The sequence below is a fragment of the Quercus robur genome, chromosome 8 (genome assembly GCF_932294415.1).
Source record: "Quercus robur chromosome 8, dhQueRobu3.1, whole genome shotgun sequence".
NCBI classification, from domain to species: Eukaryota; Viridiplantae; Streptophyta; class Magnoliopsida; order Fagales; family Fagaceae; genus Quercus; species Quercus robur.
The window spans coordinates 67243987-67263980 of NC_065541.1; the positions used below are offsets into that span (position 1 = coordinate 67243987).

Consider the following 19994-nt stretch of genomic DNA (forward strand, 5'->3'; position numbering starts at 1 on the left):
CCACCAATGAGCATCAGTTGTATAGGATGAATGAATGTGTTTATGTGGGTAGTGTGTTTACCTTAGGTAATTGTAGTAGTTTAGTCATATTATGATGGGGTTATAGCTTTAAGCAATGGCACAAATAGTTAGAGAAAAGAAAAAAAAGAGTGTATTTATATGGAGAGTATTTCAGAACTAATCGATTTGGTCCATGAACCAAATACTAAATACAACAATTTCATTTATAAGAGCATATGGTTTAGGGATCAAATTGATTATTTTTAAAATATTTTGGGTCTGATTAGTATTAGCTCAAACTTAATGATTGCCGACTATAATTTACCTATAGTTTAACTTACACTTTCTCTCCTTAATCCTTGTAAGTTAAAAGTGTTAAAATTGAAGGATAAAGCTATTAGTTCAACTCCCAATGAATGTGTGTAGTGTACCTAAAAAAAGAATTTAAGTAATTTTTGAAATAAAAAAGGGATTTGCTTTGGTAGGTATAGGGTATAGTATAGACTATAGAGCTTTAATTAGAGAACCCACCAGCACCAAGTCATGAATCTGAGCATGGCAAAGCGAAACCAAACCATTATCGTTTTTGTGCTGAGCCCCAAAGCGGGCCAAGCCCATTATGGTCCAAAATATTGAATGGGCTGCAATATGACAAGCCCATAAAACCCATACATGCAATGCAAAAACCCTATCAAATTTCTACTGTCCGAGCGTTTCTCTGTGAGAATTTTGCTAGGAAAATTAAACACAACACAACAGAAAGACTTGTGAAAGAATCGAAAGGAAAGGTAGAAGAAGATGGCCGCGAATGGAAGCTTCAATCTCGATAGAAATCAAAAGATAGTGTTATCTCTTTGTAAACACCTTTCCTTAGATCCTGTAAGCACCACCTTCACTTATTCCATTTCTTTACCCCAAGCCTTTTCAATGCACAAATTTTGTTTTCTAGTATAAAGTTTGCATTTTTTTTTTTTTTTTTTGGGGTGTGGCTTGGTGGGTTTTCTTTCAAAAACTTAAACATTAGAGCATGAGTTTGTATATTGGAATTTTAAGATTTGGGTCATTTGGATTTGAGTGGAGAAGTAGTTGTTAATATTGGGTGATAATTTGTAGGAGATTTGACTTATATAGTTTCTTACCATTACCTCATGTTGCATGTCATTTCACTGAACTTTTTATATGTACTATCAATTGATGAAATGCAATTGACATTGTGTGTGTAATTTGGAAAAAAAATGATATTCTTGTACATGAATAAACATTCTCAAAATTTGATATTTGAACTGGCTCATAATATTCACATTTCTGGGAATTTGATATCAAGTTATCCTAGTTTAAAATTGATTTATGCAGAAAATTTTGTCGGATGATGTCAAGGAAAATGATATCAAGAGCTTGTACTTGAACATATTGAAGTCATCTGGGGCCCCTTTGAATGACAATGATGAGGTAAAGTTGAGTTGATTTGCTGTTTGCATACTGAATTTACTAGCCCAAAGCCTTTTGGTGTACAAATATTCATCACTACTTAGTTTGCCACCTTGAATAATGTTACTAGACTCTGTCATATTGAATTCTTAGGTGCATGTATAGATTGCTTCTGTAAGTGACTTCCTAAATTATGGAAATCACTTACAATAGAATGAAAAAAAAGTTACTTAATGAAGTGTTTATGTATAGACCCCTATTAGTTTGCTGGTGTTAATTTTGCTGGATTTCTTATTGCTAAATTTTGTTTTTATTTTTTATCTTAAAAACTCAAGTTGTGGTTGTAGGTGATGAAGTGGATAACCTTTGCAGAGAGTTTTCCTTTAGATTCTAAGTCATGCTTTGGAGTTCTCAATGGATTAAATGACGACTTGGCTCAAAAGTCTGTACTTTTGGGCAATGGATTAAAACCCTCAGAAGCTGATGTTATTGTGTTTGCAGTACTACATCCTTTGTTGGTATGAAATTTGACATTCCATTTCATTCACATTCTACAAAAGAAAATGAAGTGAGAAAAAAAGAAGGAAAATGAAAAAAAACTGTAAAGTTTTATTGTTTGTCATTTTATAAAAGAAAAAATGGAGAGAATATAAAGAGAAGAAAAAAAAGTTTTATAGCTGTTGGGCATGAGAGGAAAAGTTTGACATTGTTTCCTTACACTTTTTTTTTAATCCTTTTCTCACCTCGTTGGCAAACCGACTAGTGGAAAGAATAGAACTAAAAAAAAAAATCTCTTCTTTTATTTTCTCTAGGGGTGAATAAAATGAAATATAATCTTTTTGCTTCAAATGAACGTTCACAATTATTGTATTTGTCTATTTTCTGAACTGAATTATGATTGACTAAACTTTATGTTTTATCAGTAGTACAATTGTTTATTTTTCCAAGGTGTGTCATTATATAAAACTATCAAAAATCAGTATCATATGGAATTATAGCAAGATAAGTAGATAACTTAAGTATGATGTATATAATTTTTTTGATAAGTAACATAAGTATGATATTTAATTGGTATATATAAAAAGAAATAAGTTAACACATATAACAGTTCATTTAGTCCCGAAATTTTCATTCAAATCCGTTATATATGTGAATGTACACTTATTTAAGTTTTATTCATTCCTTTTTTAATTGATATTTGTATTTTATGTATCTCATGAGGAAATTTTGTTTTCACGACAACTGGTTGGCCAGTTTCTACCTCACTTTAAGCAAATAAGCAACCAAAAATTATATATTTGTTATGATTGTGAAAGGGAAAATTAAATGATTTATAACTTCCTTGAGAATGAAACCCTTTTAAAATGGTGAGTGACTCAAGAATAAGATTGCCTTTTCTTTTAAAAGGTTTTAATCATGCAGTTCTATTATGATGCCAATCATCACATTCTAATGGGGGTTGGAGGTGCCATTTACCCTAAAGGCCATTAGTATTACAGTATAGTAATTTTATTGACTTTTCCCTGTGGTTCTTATTTCTAGATTGGCCTTCCAAATGCAGTAAAGGAAAAATTACCACATGTGTTGAGATGGGTGGATTACATCCAGGTATGGCCATATCCTGATTAGTTTCTGTTATTTTATTCATTAATGTTTTTAGTATTTTCATGAAAAATGTGTAGTTTCCTAATTTTCTCATTAGATGCAGACATTAACTCCTTAGTTAGATGTTGGCTTGTCTATGTATCCATTTAAGGTATAGCTTGGGTCTGTTTCAAATAGTTGTCATGTGTTTTGGGTGTTTGCAACAATTTGATGCATGAAACATTTGTTCATTACATTAATGATTGGGAGTGTAAAAAGTTGTTGATGAAGTCAGGAGTCATAATGTACTATCTGCTACCCTAAGGAAATGTTAAGGCTGAGTCTCACTCATTTGAGTTCTGGGTATGCATTTGAAAACCTAGGTACATCTTTTCAACGAGCAATAATCTGTCGTGAGTCATATTTGTGATTCAAAGAGAAAAGAAAGAAAACTGTAGATTCAGAACATGGGAACAAACAAAAGTAGATTCCGTAGCTAACCTCAGAATCATACATGCATCAAAACCCTGCTCCATCCATTGGTCCGACCTTTTATGCGGTCTTGGTCGCATATTGTTGTATTTTTACCGTGTACATATTAGTAGCCATTGCTTAAAAATTATTGCAACACTTATTAACAGAACAAGGAGGACTTTGGGGAATTATTTGAGAAGATATTGCTTGAAAAGGCTAAATTTGAGCCACAGGTGAGTACTCTTTTCAGTTTACTTGTGTGTTTGGTTATTAGCCTGTATATTACTGATTGAGTATATGGGTTGAAGCAAATGGAATATATGGGTTCCACTAACTCTTTGAATGCAGGGAGCAACAAATACAGTGAAGGTGGAAGTAGATTCAGATGCAAAAAAGACATCGCAAAGTACCAAAAGTGCAGATAAATCTCAAAATACCAAAAGTGCAGATAAGTCGGAGGCAGCTATGAATCCAAAGAAAAGAGATGCTGGGGTAAGCCCTGTTAACGTTGCGATCCTTCTCCCCCACCCCACTTTTTTCTCTTTTCTTGCTTTATATTTTTGATTTTGATAAGTTCAAGTTTTGAATATTATTACTTATCAAACAAACATAAAGTTTTAATTTAATATCAATGCACATAAAGAATCTGAGATTATTCTCTTAAATATAGAAAAAAAAGCATAAAGACTTGGAGACAAGTTCTTTAAAATTCATATAATTAAGAAGTATCAGACTTTCATGAAACAAGCAAGCTATTGATTGGATATTACTGAAAGCTTATACCTAGCCTTGAAAACTATTGACAGGGAGTGCTAGATAAATTCTTTTAGAAGTACAATGGTTTTCTATTGGCCAAGAGCCTTGTGGTTTGGTGGCATTGCGAATCTAGGTTCAATCCCTCTCCTGAACTTGTTGTAAGCCAAAAAAAAAATGATAATTGAAATTGATCAGAGAAATTGTTGTTTTATATTTTTTGAAATTACTAGTTGTCCCAAAGGCATTAATTCTTAGAAAATTGTGAATTTAATCGTTTAATCTAACAATATTCTTCTAATTCTTTCAGGTTGTACCACCATATAAGTTATTAATGGCTGAATCTCTGTCTGGTTTCATTTTTGTAAATGACTAAATTACCTTCTATGGAAAAGCAGTAATTTTTCAAAAATGAAAATATTAAAAATATTGAAAGCCAACAAGGAAGACAAAAACTAGTTGCATATTCAGAACATACAACCAGTAGTTGGCACTTGTCTTACAGCTCTTCCTTTAGCAGCCAGGTCAGCAGAGGCATTTGTTGGGGTGCGGACCTGTGTTTTAGTGAGAATCAGGGAATGTGATACTTTAACACGTAGAAAATTCATGCAGTTAAGTCAAAGATTAGGCCCCCATGGAATATTTACATTAGATTCTGACCATGATAAAGCTAGCTGTCAGGATAATCAACCTCAGTGGCGCTTCCCTTATTGTTTTAGACATTCACATATTCTTGTGAAGATCTTGTATCTCTATAATTTATTGGGGATTACCATCTATTTTATGTCCGGATTAGTCCATGCAAATCATTATCAAAAGCATCCAAATTGACCTTGCTATGTTAGTAACAAACGCTAATTTTGTAGGGTCCCATGTGTATGTGTCTCGGTGTGGGTTGGTCGGGTTAGATTTAGAGAAATCCATTGATTGCTTGTGTTTTTATTTTTTATTTGGTTTCCATCTTTGTACAATACTTGCATAATGACACTGTTTATTTGGAATTTTAAGAAAAAGGCCACACAAGATAAAGAAGTTACACAGGAAAAGAAAAAGTCATCTGAAACAGAAGCAGTTGAGAAAGACAAAGATATTAGTGTCAGTTTGCTTAATATACAGGTTGGTCTTATTCACAAGGCATGGAAACATCCATCTGCTGACAGGTGTGGCAACAAGCTCTTCTGTCTCTCTTCAAGAGCCTTTTTTGTTCATTAGATAACAACTGAATTACTTACACCCATTGTAGTTTTTTGAGGTTTTACTTTCTTAATCACAATATAACTGTAGGATACTAATCATTCATTAGCGTTCCGTTTGAATTCATGATGCAGTTTGCTTGTCGAGGAGATAGATGTTGGAGATGCTAAACCACGTCAGGTGGTTAGTGGTTTGGCCAAGTTTTGTAATCCAGATGATTTAAAGGTAATAATTTCTACATGATTTAATAAGATAAAATCAATTTGATGAATTTGGGTTGCCTGTGCTCTGTTTTAGCTTTTTAATTGTTGGATTTGTTTAAGATTCTTCTTCTTCTTCTTCTCCTCTCTTCTTTCTTCTCTCTCTCTCTCTCTCTGTTTAATACAGGCGATTCATATTGGATTATTGCAACCTGAACATTTCTTACTGTTGGTTCTTTTATGTTTTTGCATGTACTGTACAGAACCGGCGTGTTGTATTGATTACAAATGTGAAACCTGGAAAGCTACGAGATGTGATGTCAGAAGGACTGGTACTCGTCCTTGGCATTTTTACCAAATTCTGCTCATGTTTTTCTTGAATGGCTTCACTAACAAAGCACTATGTTCTGCAAAGATTTTCATTTTTTTTAGTTCAAAATTTTCTCTTTGGATAATCTTAACTAGCCTAGAATAAGGTAAAAATAAAATAAAATGATCTGTGTGTTGCTAGAGGGTTACCATAATTTTTGAGATTTCACCCATGGTTGACCTACAAAGGATATACTGATGTATGTAGTTGCTTGTTTTCCCTTAATCCTCAATAAGAATACATGCATACAAAGAAGCATAGAATTTTGCACTAATCTATTTTGGCTTATCAAAAGGGGGAAAAAAAAGATTGAAGCTTTTGGTATTGAATCACTTTGCTAGTGGCTATTTTGGCTTATATATACACTTCATTCTGTGATGTGAATAACTACAGTGTTTGTGTTCTTTAAAATTTTCACCTTTTGTTGCCATAAGATTCCATTCATCTGAGTTGCCAATGAGCTTTAGTTCAAATGTCACTTCCTCCGTTCTTATATTGAGGTCGTGGGTTCACCATCACATGCATGAGTAACTTGCGGTTTAAGAAAAGAATTATTTCATTAGTCTAAGTTACCCCTTTTGAAGACTGCAATTCTCGTGGACTGATGTTGATGTGCATACTTGTAAATCCAACTGTTCCAGGTGCTATGTGCTTCTAATGAAGATCATACAATTGTAGAGCCTTTGCTCCCTCCTGAAGGGGCCAAAATTGGGGAGCGCATTTCATTTTCTGGGTAAGCTTGCGGAAATCATGTTGAGCTATTAACATACATTTATCTCTTGGATAATTTAGACTAACAGCAGTTTTGTGAGTATTGTCAACAAATTGATTCCTAGGAAGATGGGTTTGAAGCCTTGACAGAGAATTAAATGGTCACAGCTTGCGATCTAGTTGATTAGTTTTGCTATTTCTCTGTTAGCTTGCTTTCTGTTTCTGACTGTATTTTACACTGTGTTTGGGAGTTTATAAAAGAATGGAATAGATCATAAATGAATGAAATGGAAAATGTTGTATTTTTTCTAATGTGTTGGGGAGTATATAAAAGAAGTAATGAAAAGGAAACAAATATATAATTCCACTAGTATACCCTTCACCTCTTGTCATTTTTAAAATAAGGATAAAATTTACCTCCATTTTATTAAAGGAATGATTGTTCCTCCCATTTTTGTTCTTGGGAGAAATGCATAGGAGGGAATGGAATATCCAAAGATTTTTTATTCCATTTATTTCCTCCTTCTAAAAGGACTGTTAGAGTTAGTTGGGATTGATCCTCTCCAGCCTCACTTTTTTATGGTTGAAGTAATCTCATATTTCCCATTATATAGTTGGTCAAAGTTTGCAATCATTGCAGCATGTGTAGAATGAAGTGTGGCAGGTTTATCTTACATTTTTCGTGTATGTAATGTGTATCTCACACAATTTGGCGTTTTTGTCTAGGATTGACGGAAAGCCAGAAGATGTCCTTAACCCAAAAAAGAAACAGTTGGAAAAGATAACGCCGGTATGTATATGTTTTGCATCTTTTTTTCTATGTAGTAGCCTTAAGTGGATATCTATCTGTTACCCAGATTATTCAATCGCCTTCCACATCTTAAATTTAATACACAAAAGGAAAACCATATAGCGTCTTATTAGATGAGTGGTTAAGGGTGACTAAAATCTGGTCATTTGTTGAATGAATGGCTTAGGTTTTGGGTTATATCCTACCAGCCATACTCCCTTTTTCATAGAGAAACTATCAGCAAGTCACTAGACATTTGTGGTCTGTTTTGCGAATTATGAATCACTGATATTACAGTTATCAATTGTTATCTGGACGTATTAGTTTCTAGCTCAATGGGCACCTCTTGGTATTTCCAATGGAGACATCTAGGGTTCAAATCTCCCTCCCCTATTGTTGTCACTATTGAATTATAGCAAAACACACACACACACACATCCATGTTATGGTCCTCTACCCTAATAATTGCCTTCTTTATGCTCTGTAAATAAGTGCTTCTGAATTTGGAGAAATAATTGAGTACTGTTTCATCGCTGCAGCATCTTTTCACTGATGACAAGGGTGTGGCCACTTTTAAGGGAATCCCATTTATGACTTCTGGTGGACCATGTACATCATCCATTTCCAAGGCAAGCATAAAGTAATGAAGATGGTATAGTGGCTTCTAAGAACAGTGTAACCCACTTTTTAGATTTGAGCATTAAAGCTCTACTTCATAAGAAGACATTAATGCAGGCATGGTTTTTGATTGCTTAAAGTGGCATGTTGCTCTTACAGTCATATCAAATGGTTTCACATGCTATTGCATTCAGTTTGAACCTGACGATACTGATCTCAATTCAATTAGGATCTGATGATACAGAAAGTTCAGCAAATGAAGGGGAGATTTTTCTTTAGCCCTTATATTAAAATATTCTGAATATCAAACTACTGTTATTTTGGTAAAATTTCAGTGAGACAGCTTGCTTTATCCTGTTATTTAATCTCACCCCCCCCCCCCCCCCCCCCCTCTCCCCCCCCAAAAAAGAAAAAAACCCAGCATGGGTTGGATATAAATTATCACTCCAAGTAGATGAGAGCATCAAAATCTCAAACCAGCCTCTTTTATCAAGAACCGTACTCCCAATGACAGTTTGGCTGTTTGCAAAGACTGGATAATTTGCTTTACGATTATTTTTTGATTGGTAAGTTTCACATGCATCTAATGGGGAGGAGCTGTTGAGCTAGAGTTGATCGGCAATTTAGCTTTCTAATTATTTCAAAAAGTTTAACATCAATGACTATTGTGCCAAGAAAGTTTTTAGGGGAGCGGGAGTGTTGCAAATTCAAGGTTACAGGTATTTGGAAAAAACTTTTTTAAAATTCCATTTTGGGTTAACTGATCTAGTGAGTAGTGACTAATCCTTGGGATTAGGGCTACTACCCAAAAAAAAAAAAAAAAGGTTCCATTTATGTTTGTCAGGTTTTAGTTATCTAAGACATTTATGCTATGTTTGGATGAAGTAGTTAAGGTTTGGTACTCTTGCAACTATGATAGAAAGCCATTTGCATGTTGCCAAACCCTTCACCTTTCTATGCGTGATGAGACACCCAAAAAATCCTATGGAACGAGAGTGTGGTGGATGAATTTATTTTCATAAGAGATTTGGTTTATTGTGTAAACATATCAATATAACTTAAAAATGATATTTTTAAAAAAAAAATCCATCCAAACCAAAGCTTGATTTGCCATGCAAGCAATAGAAGCCAGAATAACTTAAAATCACGATCTTGCACATAGTGTGTGCATAAATGGGTTAGACTTGGGTTCAATGTCATGTGCATTGAACCCGATAGGATGTTGTCATGTGTTTAGATATTATCATGTGGCACCATCCTATCAGGTCCAACGTACAAGATGCACTAGACCTATAAAATATACTGGACTTAAGCCTCTTCTGTAATAAACATTGCCCAAATCGAAATAGCACCATCTTACTCCTATATTTAGAATAATTTGGTGACAGTTGTGTCAAAAGTTTGAGTCATATGAGACTTCATTTTTTGATGAATTAAGAGTCTTTGCTCTTGGTAACGTTGTACACAGCCAAGAGCCAAGGAGAGCATACGCGCCAAAGTTTGATCTGCTTAATGCATGGATTTGTAAAATCATATCAATAACTGTATTTCTCATTTGAATCGCAATCAAAGATTTAAGGTTGTTTTCTCACAAATATTTTCTTTCTTATTTTATGTCATTATCTGATTTGATGTTCGTTTCTCTCTCAGATTTGGTTTAGATTTGTTTTCACTTTTTCCTTTTCTTCTTTTATTTATTATTTATTGGATGACGCATGAAGATAAGTTGCTAACCACAAGAAAATACTAAAAAAAAAAAAAAAAACCTTATAGTTGAGTTACATGTCTCTCATCCTCTACTTGATTTGAATTAACAATTGGGAATGAAGGAACAGAAAAAGAAGATGGATGGTGGGGTTTACAATTAAGACTGACACAAGTACTTTTACACAAAACACTTCAACATGTAGTAATTTTTTTAGCAAGACTTAGGTACAGTACTTAGGTGTTGTTCTTTAAGTTTTTTTTTTCTTTTAAGATTCTGTCATATGGTTTTTTTTTTTTTTTTTTTTTTTTTTTTTTTTTTTTTTTTTTTCCATAGATGGAAGTGTATTTTTTAAGTTAAGTAGCCATATGGTAAAATCTTAAGAGGTGAACTTAAAGAACAATACCTAAGATACTGTACATAAGTTTTGTTCTAATTGTTTTCCCTTCTTGAACTTCAAGACTTCACGCCATATTACTCATAGTCAATAAAATACGTGTATTTTATGGGAAAAACTACAAAAGTAAAACACAAAGCACTCTAAATTTTGAATGCAACCCTTATGTGGTATTGATTTATTATGTAAAAATTGTTTAATATTTATTATAATAAACTATTTGTTGTTGATATGATGATACATATTCATATTTAGAGTTATATTTTCACATAAAACAACATTATATAAGTGTTTTGTGTTATGATCAAAATTTCAAGGTTAAGTGTTGCACAATTAATGACTTACACATAAAATAATACCACATGTGAGTTAATTATTATACTCAAAAGTCAAATTTCAAGGGGAATCTGTATTTTTATGGGAAATCACATGAGAATATTGGATATATTTCCTATATTCTATATTATACATCCATGTGTTTTTTTAAGAAATTTATTTATTTTTTAAAATATTTATATTTATGCCTAGTATATAAACCATATTAAAAAAAAAAATAGAATTAAAAATATAAATGTGGGGTCAAAGAATTTGACAACCCCAACCCACCTCATACTAAGCCCAAGGCCTACGCCGAGGAGGAAGAAATGGCCGAGGACGAATAAAGAAAGCCCAAATGGCCCAAAAACATCGCCGAGGACAATCCTATCCTTGGCCAACCCAGATCCTAGTAGGGAAGAACAGCCCGCCATTAACGGCAGCCTCCCAGAGCGTCCCAAGAAAAAGGACAACTACTGTAGGACAGCCACGGGAGCATAGTGTAGGAACAGTTCAAGGAGAAACTGTTACCTCTGCATTAAATGCCTACAACTAACGTTTTGGCCACATTAATGAGGAAATAACCCTTGAACAGTGCGGTCTTGGTTGCTACAACTCACTGAAGGTTTAGAAGGCTGGCTAATGGGATAAACACTCAAGTAGTGACCTGCATGATCAACAGATGGAGGGCCAAAATCGACTGGAGGGGGATATATAACGTGAGAAATCCTCCAAGAAAAGGGGTAGAGAAAAAAAGGAGAATACGGTAGCAATTTGCATGATCTTAAAAACCTTTGTAACCTAGCACTGAAGAAATAATAAGAACACTAAGTTCCTTGGATGAAATGCTTGAGGACAGAATTTCATACTTTAGTCCATATCCTTGTTATTCAATCCATTCATAGCCATGTCTAGTTGTTGTAATCCTCATTAAGACCTAGTTCTTAAACTTACTCTCTATAAATTTATTGTATTGGGCTAGTTGGACTTGAGTCTACTCATCTAGTAGCAGAAGTGCTCAATCCCAGTCCTTAACAATAAAAAAGATTAATTTTTTTTTGATAATTTATAGGCAATACAATTGTTTATTTTGCCAATGTGTGTTATTAAATACGACAATAAAATTATAAAAATCAATATTTTTTCCATGTTTAACTATTTATATTAAATATAATTTTTTTTAAAATATAATTAGTATTATAATCTTGAGTTTTTTCTTTGATCTATTAAGTCCTTAACATCATATATATGTTAGTTTTTTCAGCAAACAAGAAATAAAACTATTTTAAATAATAGACATATATATGAGAAAATACTTTGCTATCTTTTATTTTTTGGTAATAAGGGAAATAAGGAATATATTAAATATCATCTCTTTCAATCACATGAGTTTTATTTTTCTTGAAAATACAACCACAATTTGGAAAAAAAAGAAAAGAAGAAGCTTAATTAGTTGTTTTATTATAATATTGTATGAACTTATAATATCCAAAGATATAATATCTTATAAAATTAATTACTTAATTAGATATTTATGTTATCTTAGACAACATAAATATGATACTAAATTGAAATATATCTAAATAAATAATATAAAATATATAATTGTTCTTTTAGTTCCAAATTTTTAAATGCTTTTAAAAATTTGAACTAAATTAATTTTGTGTGTAATATGTATTATATATATTTTGTTCCAACTAATACTAAACTAATTAATGCTTCAAGGAATTGTTTTTAACATTCTGTAAAAACACTTTTACAAAAGCAATATTTAAAATATTACCATATGAAATTTCACGAGGAAAAAAAAAAAAAAAAACTAAATGATGTAACACTTTTTTGTTGTTGAGAGTTGAGACAAATGATGTAACACTTCTTGACTCTTGTAATCTTGTTTCTACATGTGCATTGAATGGGGAAATTTTTTTTTTTTTTGAAACTCATTGAATGGGAAAATTGCTTCATAATAGAACCATTTTTAAAATATTAAAATGTACATATTATATACACTCTTTTATTACGTACACGTAAAAGACAAAAGAGCACGTTGATTCGTTATCTAAACTCTTGGAACAGTGTTGAAATGTGTAGCTGGTACACACAGACTCAATAACTAGATTCACCAGAGTGAGGATATCGCTGAAAGATGCGAATGTAGATGCTTGTAGAGAGAGAGTTATGGTTTAAAGAAGAAAAGCAAATCAAAAAAAAAGAAAAGAAAAAAAGAGAGAGAAATCCAATAAAGATCACGAAATATCTGTGACTGATATGATCTCTGTGATAGCGTGTGATTCTCTCTCTCTTTTCTAAAATTCCTCGCTCACCAACCACCTTAATTTTCTTATGCATTAACTCTATATAAACGACCACATTACGTTCATACATGTCTTGTGAGTTTGTTTATGTATGCAATCTCTCTTTATTATAGTTTTGTCAGAGAAGCATCTACCTTTTTGGTCTTTCTATCATTAATTTGTTTGTAGTGTCTTTTATTGCAACTGTGACTATTACTCTTGATCGGCTATATAACTAGAAGAACATCTTCGTTATTATTACAGTTTTCTGAGAGGGACTTATAATTGGGGTAGGGATCTGCAGGAACATATGGATGCTGCTAGTGCTGCTTCTTCTTCAACAAAGGGGGTGATGGAAAATGTGGAGCAACCCCATGTCTTAGCTGTGGATGATAATCTCATTGATCGCAAACTCATTGAACAACTACTCATAAACTCCTCTTGCAAAGGTAATGTATACTCTTGCAATCATTTTTTGCTCTTTCTTTCTGGTTTGGGATGCAATAGTCTCTTGGTTTTTTTTTTAAGGCTTTTTTTTTCGAACAAGGGTCACAGTTGCTTAGGGTGATGTAACTTAACCTTCCTTCTATACCTCAATTAAATTCAATATTGCAGTTGCATTGTACTTGGAAAAGATAACACAGTTTTTGGAGCAAATGAAAGAGTTGTAGCTAGTCGAATTTAAAAGCAATTTTTTGTGTGTGTGAGTACCTACAATTTGACTAAAAAGAGGACATGAAGAGTGGGACGTGAATGCTTTTATATATGAGTAATTAACAGAAGGGCATAAAATAAGCATTTTATTCTTTCTTATGCTACTTATTGTGTTACTTACTCAAAAAGAAAAAAAAAAAGAGTTTTTGTATGGTTCTTCTGTTTTCAAAGTACTAATAATTCATGTGGCTGCAGTGACTACTGCGGAAAATGGGAGAAGGGCATTGGAATTTTTGGGCTTAGGAGACGATCAAAATAACACCTTGGAGAGCAGAGTAAGTAACTCTAAAAAGAGAGAGATAATTCTGAACATTTTAATCCGTTTAACTATTGGACATTATCCCCTTTCAAAGAGAATAAATATGGGAACATCTTCAGTTGAGATGAATCAATGACCAATGCATTCATAAATTGTCTTCTGAATGCTAAAAGGTATTTAATATTATCTTGCAGGTATCAAAAGTAAATTTGATAATTACAGACTATTGTATGCCAGGAATGACAGGCTATGAGCTACTTAAAAGAATTAAGGTATTGCAACAATCAATAATTAGTATGCCTAATGGAAAGAGCCTATTCAGTGACAATAATGTTGACCATATCTTTGTTTCTTTTCAAGCAGGAATCATCAGTCATGAAAGAGGTTCCAGTGGTTATTGTGTCATCTGAGAACGTCCCAACTCGTATTAACAAGTATTTCCAAATGATGCATGTTCTCTTCTTCTTTTCTTTTCACTCATATTTCATTTTTAAAAGACTTGCATTTTTCTGATCAGGTGCTTAGAGGAAGGAGCTCAGATGTTCATGCTGAAGCCCCTAAAACAATCAGATGTGAAGAAATTAAGATGTCAATTAATGAACTCCTGAAGATAAACGTCCGTATTCCTAAGGAGATTAGAACCCGCAGCAAGTATTCCTATGACTAGAGGAAGCCCCAGAATTCCTTGGATGAAATAAAATTAGCTTCAGTTACCAATCAATTTTGTTTTGCTCAAAAATCTTACCCTCCACCTCCACGTTGCTGTGTATGATTAACGTTAACCAAATAGTTTCAATGACATTCCTTTCTGTGATAATCATTATTCTTCTCCTCTCCTCAATTTATTATCTTTTATTGTCTGTACATATCAATTTTCTTTGTTTTAATGCTCTCTTGAGCCATATTTTAGTTCGGGAAAATACTTTTTAGTCTTATGATCATTGCTACACATGGATGAGTAGTTTTTAGCTAGTTGTAAAGAAGAGCAATCACTAGGCAAGTGCAATCACGATGCTAGCCCTGCAGAAGTGGGTGCCTAACTATACTGCATTATTGCTTGTTTCACTTCTATGCTAGGCACAATCCTGTTACTCCAATTCATGAGGGAAGGATACTTTGTTTGCGTTTGGATTAGTTTTTTAACTAACTTGTTGATTTGCTAAACACGAGTAAAAAGTAAAACCGCACTTTAAAAACAGTTTATATAAACAAATAAACCAATAAGCCAAAAAAAAAAAACCATGTACATATCTTCAATTTTGAGCTTCCGCTTGCTGACCAAAACAAAAGAGCATCCACTTGACATGGCAGAATGCAGGCTACAAAGGTCCGTCAATTGTTTTTTATGCAAATACATTCAATAATTTGACAATATTAAATTCATGTTCACCCACCACAAAGTAATCAAAATGGTATAAGTATATCAATAATTTTGTTTTTTCATCAAAACAAGTAATTCCCTATGCCTTGATCCTCTCAAAATGAATATATAATTCAGAATAGAAAGGAATGAACAGAGTATATTCAACAATCAACATAATAATTACATTTAACTTCTTAATCGACATAGCAAAAGCTAAGGAATAATGGGAACATTACTCTGAAACTAACTCAGATCAAGTTCCTGCGATATACTTCCTATAAATGACCCCAGCAGGCCACTCCATTAGCATATATACCTCCATTAGAAAAAAAAAGACATTTCTGGAAGTATTACCTTGGAACCTTGCGGCCCCAAAAATAGTTTGTGAGATTCTATAACTTTCAACCTTTTGGTACATAACTCAAAAATAAAAATCTTTTATTTATTTTCCTCCATATTCTTCCTTTGGAAGAGGATCATGGATGAAAATATTTCCATGTAAATAGATTAGACAAAGTGAAGCTCCCTATAGAATACTTCCCAAACCATTTTCTTTTAATGGGTTGGGACCAAAAGAGAGAATTTTGAAGTCACCAAAGCTTTAAAGTTCAAAGCTTGTAATTCACAACAGAGCCACAAGCAATAATGAAGAATGAATCAAAAGAAGTGCTTGTGGTGATGGTTGTGGTGACGGTGTCTATGGTTATCGCATCCAAAGCATTGGATAACGGGGTAACATGAGACAAACATGCATCTTCCTATCCGTCTGAATATTGAGGAGGCTAGAACACGAGGGCATGAACAACAACGTGCCACAAATGGTTTGTGACGAGGGCTAGTCCTTTCATTTTCATGTTGGTGTTGGTGGTTGTCCATATAGATATATATATTGCTTCAACCTCCACCACCTCTATCACCTAAAACGGTAAGGACCAAGAATTCATGTATGAGAGCTACGATTATGCACATGCTTCAATAGAGAACATTGTTTTACAATCAGAATGAATTTCCAAGACCCAGAAATCAAATAACACAACTACTATGATCGAAAGCTTTGTACCAAAGAAGAAGAAAAAAATGATAACAAAATTTCCTCTATTAATATTTCAATTTTTGGAATGAAGAATGAATTAAAAATTGTACGAAGGTTTCAAGAAATTCTTACCTTCAATTGTTGGTGATACCTTGCTTTGTTCTCCTTTTGGATGGCCAGAGACTTGTAGCTAACATGACCATGTAAACAATTATAATTTTATAGCTCCATATTTAGTGTTACCTTGGGGAGGAACAACATTTTCGATTTTTAATTTTTAATTTTTATTTATTTATTTATTTTTTTTTTTTTCTGATGCTTTCATTGGATATTTTATATAGAATATTCTTTGGAATTTTTTTTTTTTTTTTTTAGTTCATCAATAAATAAAATAATAAAATAAAAAAGAGAAAAGGCTTTTCCTAACAAGTAAGCAAAGTGGAGAGGAAGGCGGGACTAGTTGAAGGTGCAAGTGCTACAACTTGATACTCGTTGGCAGCGTGTCCTTTTACGTGTTTGATTTTTCGTAGCATAAATTAAAAGCGTCATTTTATAATAATAACAATAATAATAAATAATAATAATAAATAATAAATAAAGAAGCATTTGATTTGATGAATAACAAAATATGGTTTACAGTTAAACCATCATTAATATAGCTCATAAGAAATTGACCCTCAAGATTACATTTTCCCTATGTAATCAATTTGATTCTTATAGTCAATCAAAGAAAAAATAATAATAATTTAAGTTTCCCAAAAATTGACCTGTACTAGTGTTGAACTTCATAAATCACACCAAAAAAAAAAAAAAAAAAAAAATCGGACTTTTTAAAGTGTTGTGCAGTCGAGTCCATTGTATTGTATCATTTCTTTTCATATGATTTCTCACCTAAACAAAATCACACTAACATGGAATCACAATAAGAAAAGAATTCAAGAAAAAGGAGGTATATATTTTTGTTTGTTATGTAAAAAAAAAATTAGTGGGCCTTCATTAATTTTTATTTATGATTTCTACAAGATTTAAAAAAAAGAAGAGGGTCGAGCTAATGTGCAATTTATGTACATGTAATTGTGATTTTTGCTAGACCAAACTAGTTATGCATTGAATTTGGTTTAATTACTAGTGCAATTGATATTCTATAGACACGCATTGAATTTGGGTTAACTTCTGCAATTGATATTCTATAGACACTATGGTGAGATTTATCATCTATATATATCTAAAAGCTGAAACGTAGCATTTATTGTTGCTACGCTTCAGTTAAACCACATCAGCATCATTTCATCATTCATTTTCTTTCATTCTTTTTTATTTTTTGATTTACCTATTGACATTTATTGAGCCTCTACTTAAATTATAGTGTTACTTTTATCTCCAATTATACCATGTGTCTCACCATTTACCTAGACTCTTCACATGCCGCAATTATATGGAATTCTGACAGTCATCAATAGATAACAACCTCCTCACCTCCTCACTTGTCATATTTTTTTCTTTATAAATTTTCCATTGTTCTCTCCACAAATTGATTGGTATGACCTTCAATGGGATAATTTCTTGAGTGTTTTTCCCGTTCTTTCAATTATGACTCAAGTCCATCTGCCAAAACCCAATCAAATTAGTGCAAGAGATAGAGCTTGCAGACGAAATTGAAGTACATAAGAGGCAAACATTAGTAGCCCAGGTCCAAAGTGGCTGAACTCAAAATGAGTTCTGTTATTTGTATTATTCTTGTTATTTATTTATTTATTACCATCTCATTACTTGAAAAAAAAAAATTAATTCAATTTTGGGATTTCATGATGAATGGGATTGAGTTTTCATGGTCTCAAAGTGTATGAACTCAAAATGAATTTGAGTTTTCATGGCAAACAATGGTTCCAAATAAGGCCAACTTTCAAGTAGAGAGCACGTCAAGATATTATCCCTACAAATACTCCTTTATATGCAATGAAAATTGGATCACGCAGTGAATGTGAACTTTGTTTCGGAAATAGGAATTTGAGTTTATGTCAAAACACATTCTAAAAAGTTTTTCTTTTAGAATATGCCTATAAATTTTGAGTAATAAATTACTATAAAGTCTGTCTTTTATTCCTTTTGTTTCAATTTAATTTTGGTTAAGATAACATTGTAGTTTTTTGATAAAATTTTTATTGTTATGATAATCTTCTTATTCTTTAAGAGATGAGAAATTTGAATAATAAATTTGAAACTTATAAAGTTTAGTTGTATATCAAATATAACACACTACAACAGAAGTTAGAAAAATATAGTTCACCTCAAAAAGAATACTAATCAAGCATACAAAATATAATTGTATGACATATTTGTATTTTGTAGATATAAAAAGATTAAAAAAAAAAAAAAAACTTGTAGAAATCTTTAAAAAAATATATATATATATATATATATTTGAAATGATTGTTACTTTTTATATATTATACCCCATTACAAAATATTTATATATTCCCACGCATCGTGTGGGGCTGCAGCTAGTATACATAATAATTGTAACAAGTCGAGCATTGCAAACCAAATATTTAACCTAATGTTAAGTCATTTTCATTTAGATATGTTAATAAAGGGTGAAGAAATATCCAATAAATTTCTTTTTCCATGACAATGATATGATATTTTGAGGTGAACATGAAGCTACCTTATTTATTTTATTTAATTTTTGATAAGTGAGTTTTGAGTCCCATGACAAGGAAATTTAGAGATTCAAATTGATGATCTTTATATCATGAGACGTGGTCGTCAACTGATCATGCCATCTTTGTTTCCATTATTTTTTTTAAAATTTTTTAAGTACATATTGCATATTGATCCATTATATATAAAAATATAGAAATAGAAATAAATAACTCTCGCAATCTAGAATAAAAAAATTAGAGTTTTGATGAGGTAAAACATAAATAGAAGGCGAAACTACAATGTTAGTCCCTCAAGTTTTAGAAATGAGTTGCATTAGTCCTTTTACTAACTGCGTTAGTGGGGTTACTTATGTGGCAAACGAAACAATGACTTAGCATTTTTTATTAAAAATTACAAAAAAAATTTACATGTAAGAAATTCACAAATCAATACCAAATTAAAACCAGTATTGCCATAGATTCACAAACCCACGGTTCTTTTAAAAAAAAAAAAATCACAAACCCACCCATGAGAGAGAAGGGAACTGACCCACCACCGATGGAGACCCAAGCCCTAGTCGCCGCTGGCGACAGCCTAAGCCCTAACCACTTGTCGATGACAAGATTGACTTACTGTTTGATGTTTCTAGACTGTTGCTACAGTGTCTAGTCATCTAGATTACTGTTTGATGTTTCTATATGGGACATAAGAAAGCTATCATCACCGATTGCAATTCTCAAGGGTAACTTGGGTGTTGCCCAATCAAAGGAAAAAATTTGTGGGGTTCTTTTTTTATTTTTTTATTATATATAATAAAAAGATGCACAATTTTGCTTGTATTTGTTTGGATGAGTATTTTTCAAGAAGACCTGCGAGCTTGGTAGGTATTTCAAATTCAACGTTGTGAATTAGGAATTTTGGTTTATTATAAACAAATTTATTCATTGTCTAGCTATTTGCTACTTTGTCGGTTATTTGAATTTTCAATAACTAGTTTGTCTAGGTTATGATAACAGGCTGCACTCAGACCATGTGTATTCCATAAGCAAGTCCGCCACGCCACTTACATGAGGACAAGCCATTGAAGTTCCAGAGTTTATATTGAACTCAGTCCTTTGGGTATCAGAGTCTAATTAGGTCGGGCCAATT

At 32.4% G+C, this 19994-nt stretch overlaps 2 protein-coding genes and 1 long non-coding RNA gene across 4 annotated transcripts; 2 read left to right on the plus strand and 1 right to left on the minus strand.

Annotated features, from left to right (window-relative positions):
- Positions 1–699: 699 nt before the first annotated feature.
- Positions 700–8400, plus strand: LOC126697859 (uncharacterized). Its single transcript, XM_050394988.1, has 12 exons — positions 700–879; positions 1354–1449; positions 1776–1946; positions 2971–3036; positions 3654–3719; positions 3835–3978; positions 5248–5399; positions 5568–5658; positions 5897–5965; positions 6645–6736; positions 7441–7504; positions 8044–8400. The coding sequence occupies exons 1-12, from the start codon at positions 799–801 to the stop codon at positions 8146–8148; spliced, it is 1197 nt and encodes a 398-aa protein (XP_050250945.1). The 5' UTR covers positions 700–798; the 3' UTR covers positions 8149–8400.
- Positions 8401–12700: 4300 nt separating this feature from the next.
- Positions 12701–14623, plus strand: LOC126697861 (two-component response regulator ARR17-like). Of its 2 annotated transcripts, none has more exons than XM_050394989.1 (6): positions 12701–12943; positions 13138–13282; positions 13743–13822; positions 14001–14078; positions 14167–14240; positions 14324–14623. In XM_050394989.1, the coding sequence occupies exons 1-6, from the start codon at positions 12923–12925 to the stop codon at positions 14412–14414; spliced, it is 489 nt and encodes a 162-aa protein (XP_050250946.1). In that variant the 5' UTR covers positions 12701–12922; the 3' UTR covers positions 14415–14623. The 2 variants fall into 2 exon arrangements, with proteins under 2 accessions (XP_050250946.1, XP_050250947.1); XM_050394990.1 differs by having other exon boundaries at positions 12710–12943; positions 14170–14240.
- Positions 14624–15267: 644 nt separating this feature from the next.
- On the minus strand, positions 15268–16486 carry LOC126697862 (uncharacterized). The gene is made up of 2 exons (XR_007646273.1): positions 16335–16486; positions 15268–16086 (listed from the first exon to the last, which is right to left on the minus strand). It is a non-coding gene; the product is annotated as an uncharacterized LOC126697862 (long non-coding RNA).
- Positions 16487–19994: the final 3508 nt, after the last annotated feature.

Excerpts from the sequence above, each read along its gene's own strand:
- LOC126697861 (XM_050394989.1), top strand. The coding sequence starts at position 12,923 with ATGTCTTGTGAGTTTGTTTAT. Across the intron at positions 13,283-13,742 it reads CATAAACTCCTCTTGCAAAG|TGACTACTGCGGAAAATGGG; the intron begins GTAATGTATACT and ends ATGTGGCTGCAG. Across the intron at positions 14,079-14,166 it reads AGCTACTTAAAAGAATTAAG|CAGGAATCATCAGTCATGAA; the intron begins GTATTGCAACAA and ends TTTCTTTTCAAG.
- LOC126697859 (XM_050394988.1), top strand. The coding sequence starts at position 799 with ATGGCCGCGAATGGAAGCTTCAATCTCGATAGAAATCAAAAGATAGTG. Across the intron at positions 3,037-3,653 it reads GATGGGTGGATTACATCCAG|AACAAGGAGGACTTTGGGGA; the intron begins GTATGGCCATAT and ends ACTTATTAACAG. Across the intron at positions 5,659-5,896 it reads GTAATCCAGATGATTTAAAG|AACCGGCGTGTTGTATTGAT; the intron begins GTAATAATTTCT and ends TGTACTGTACAG.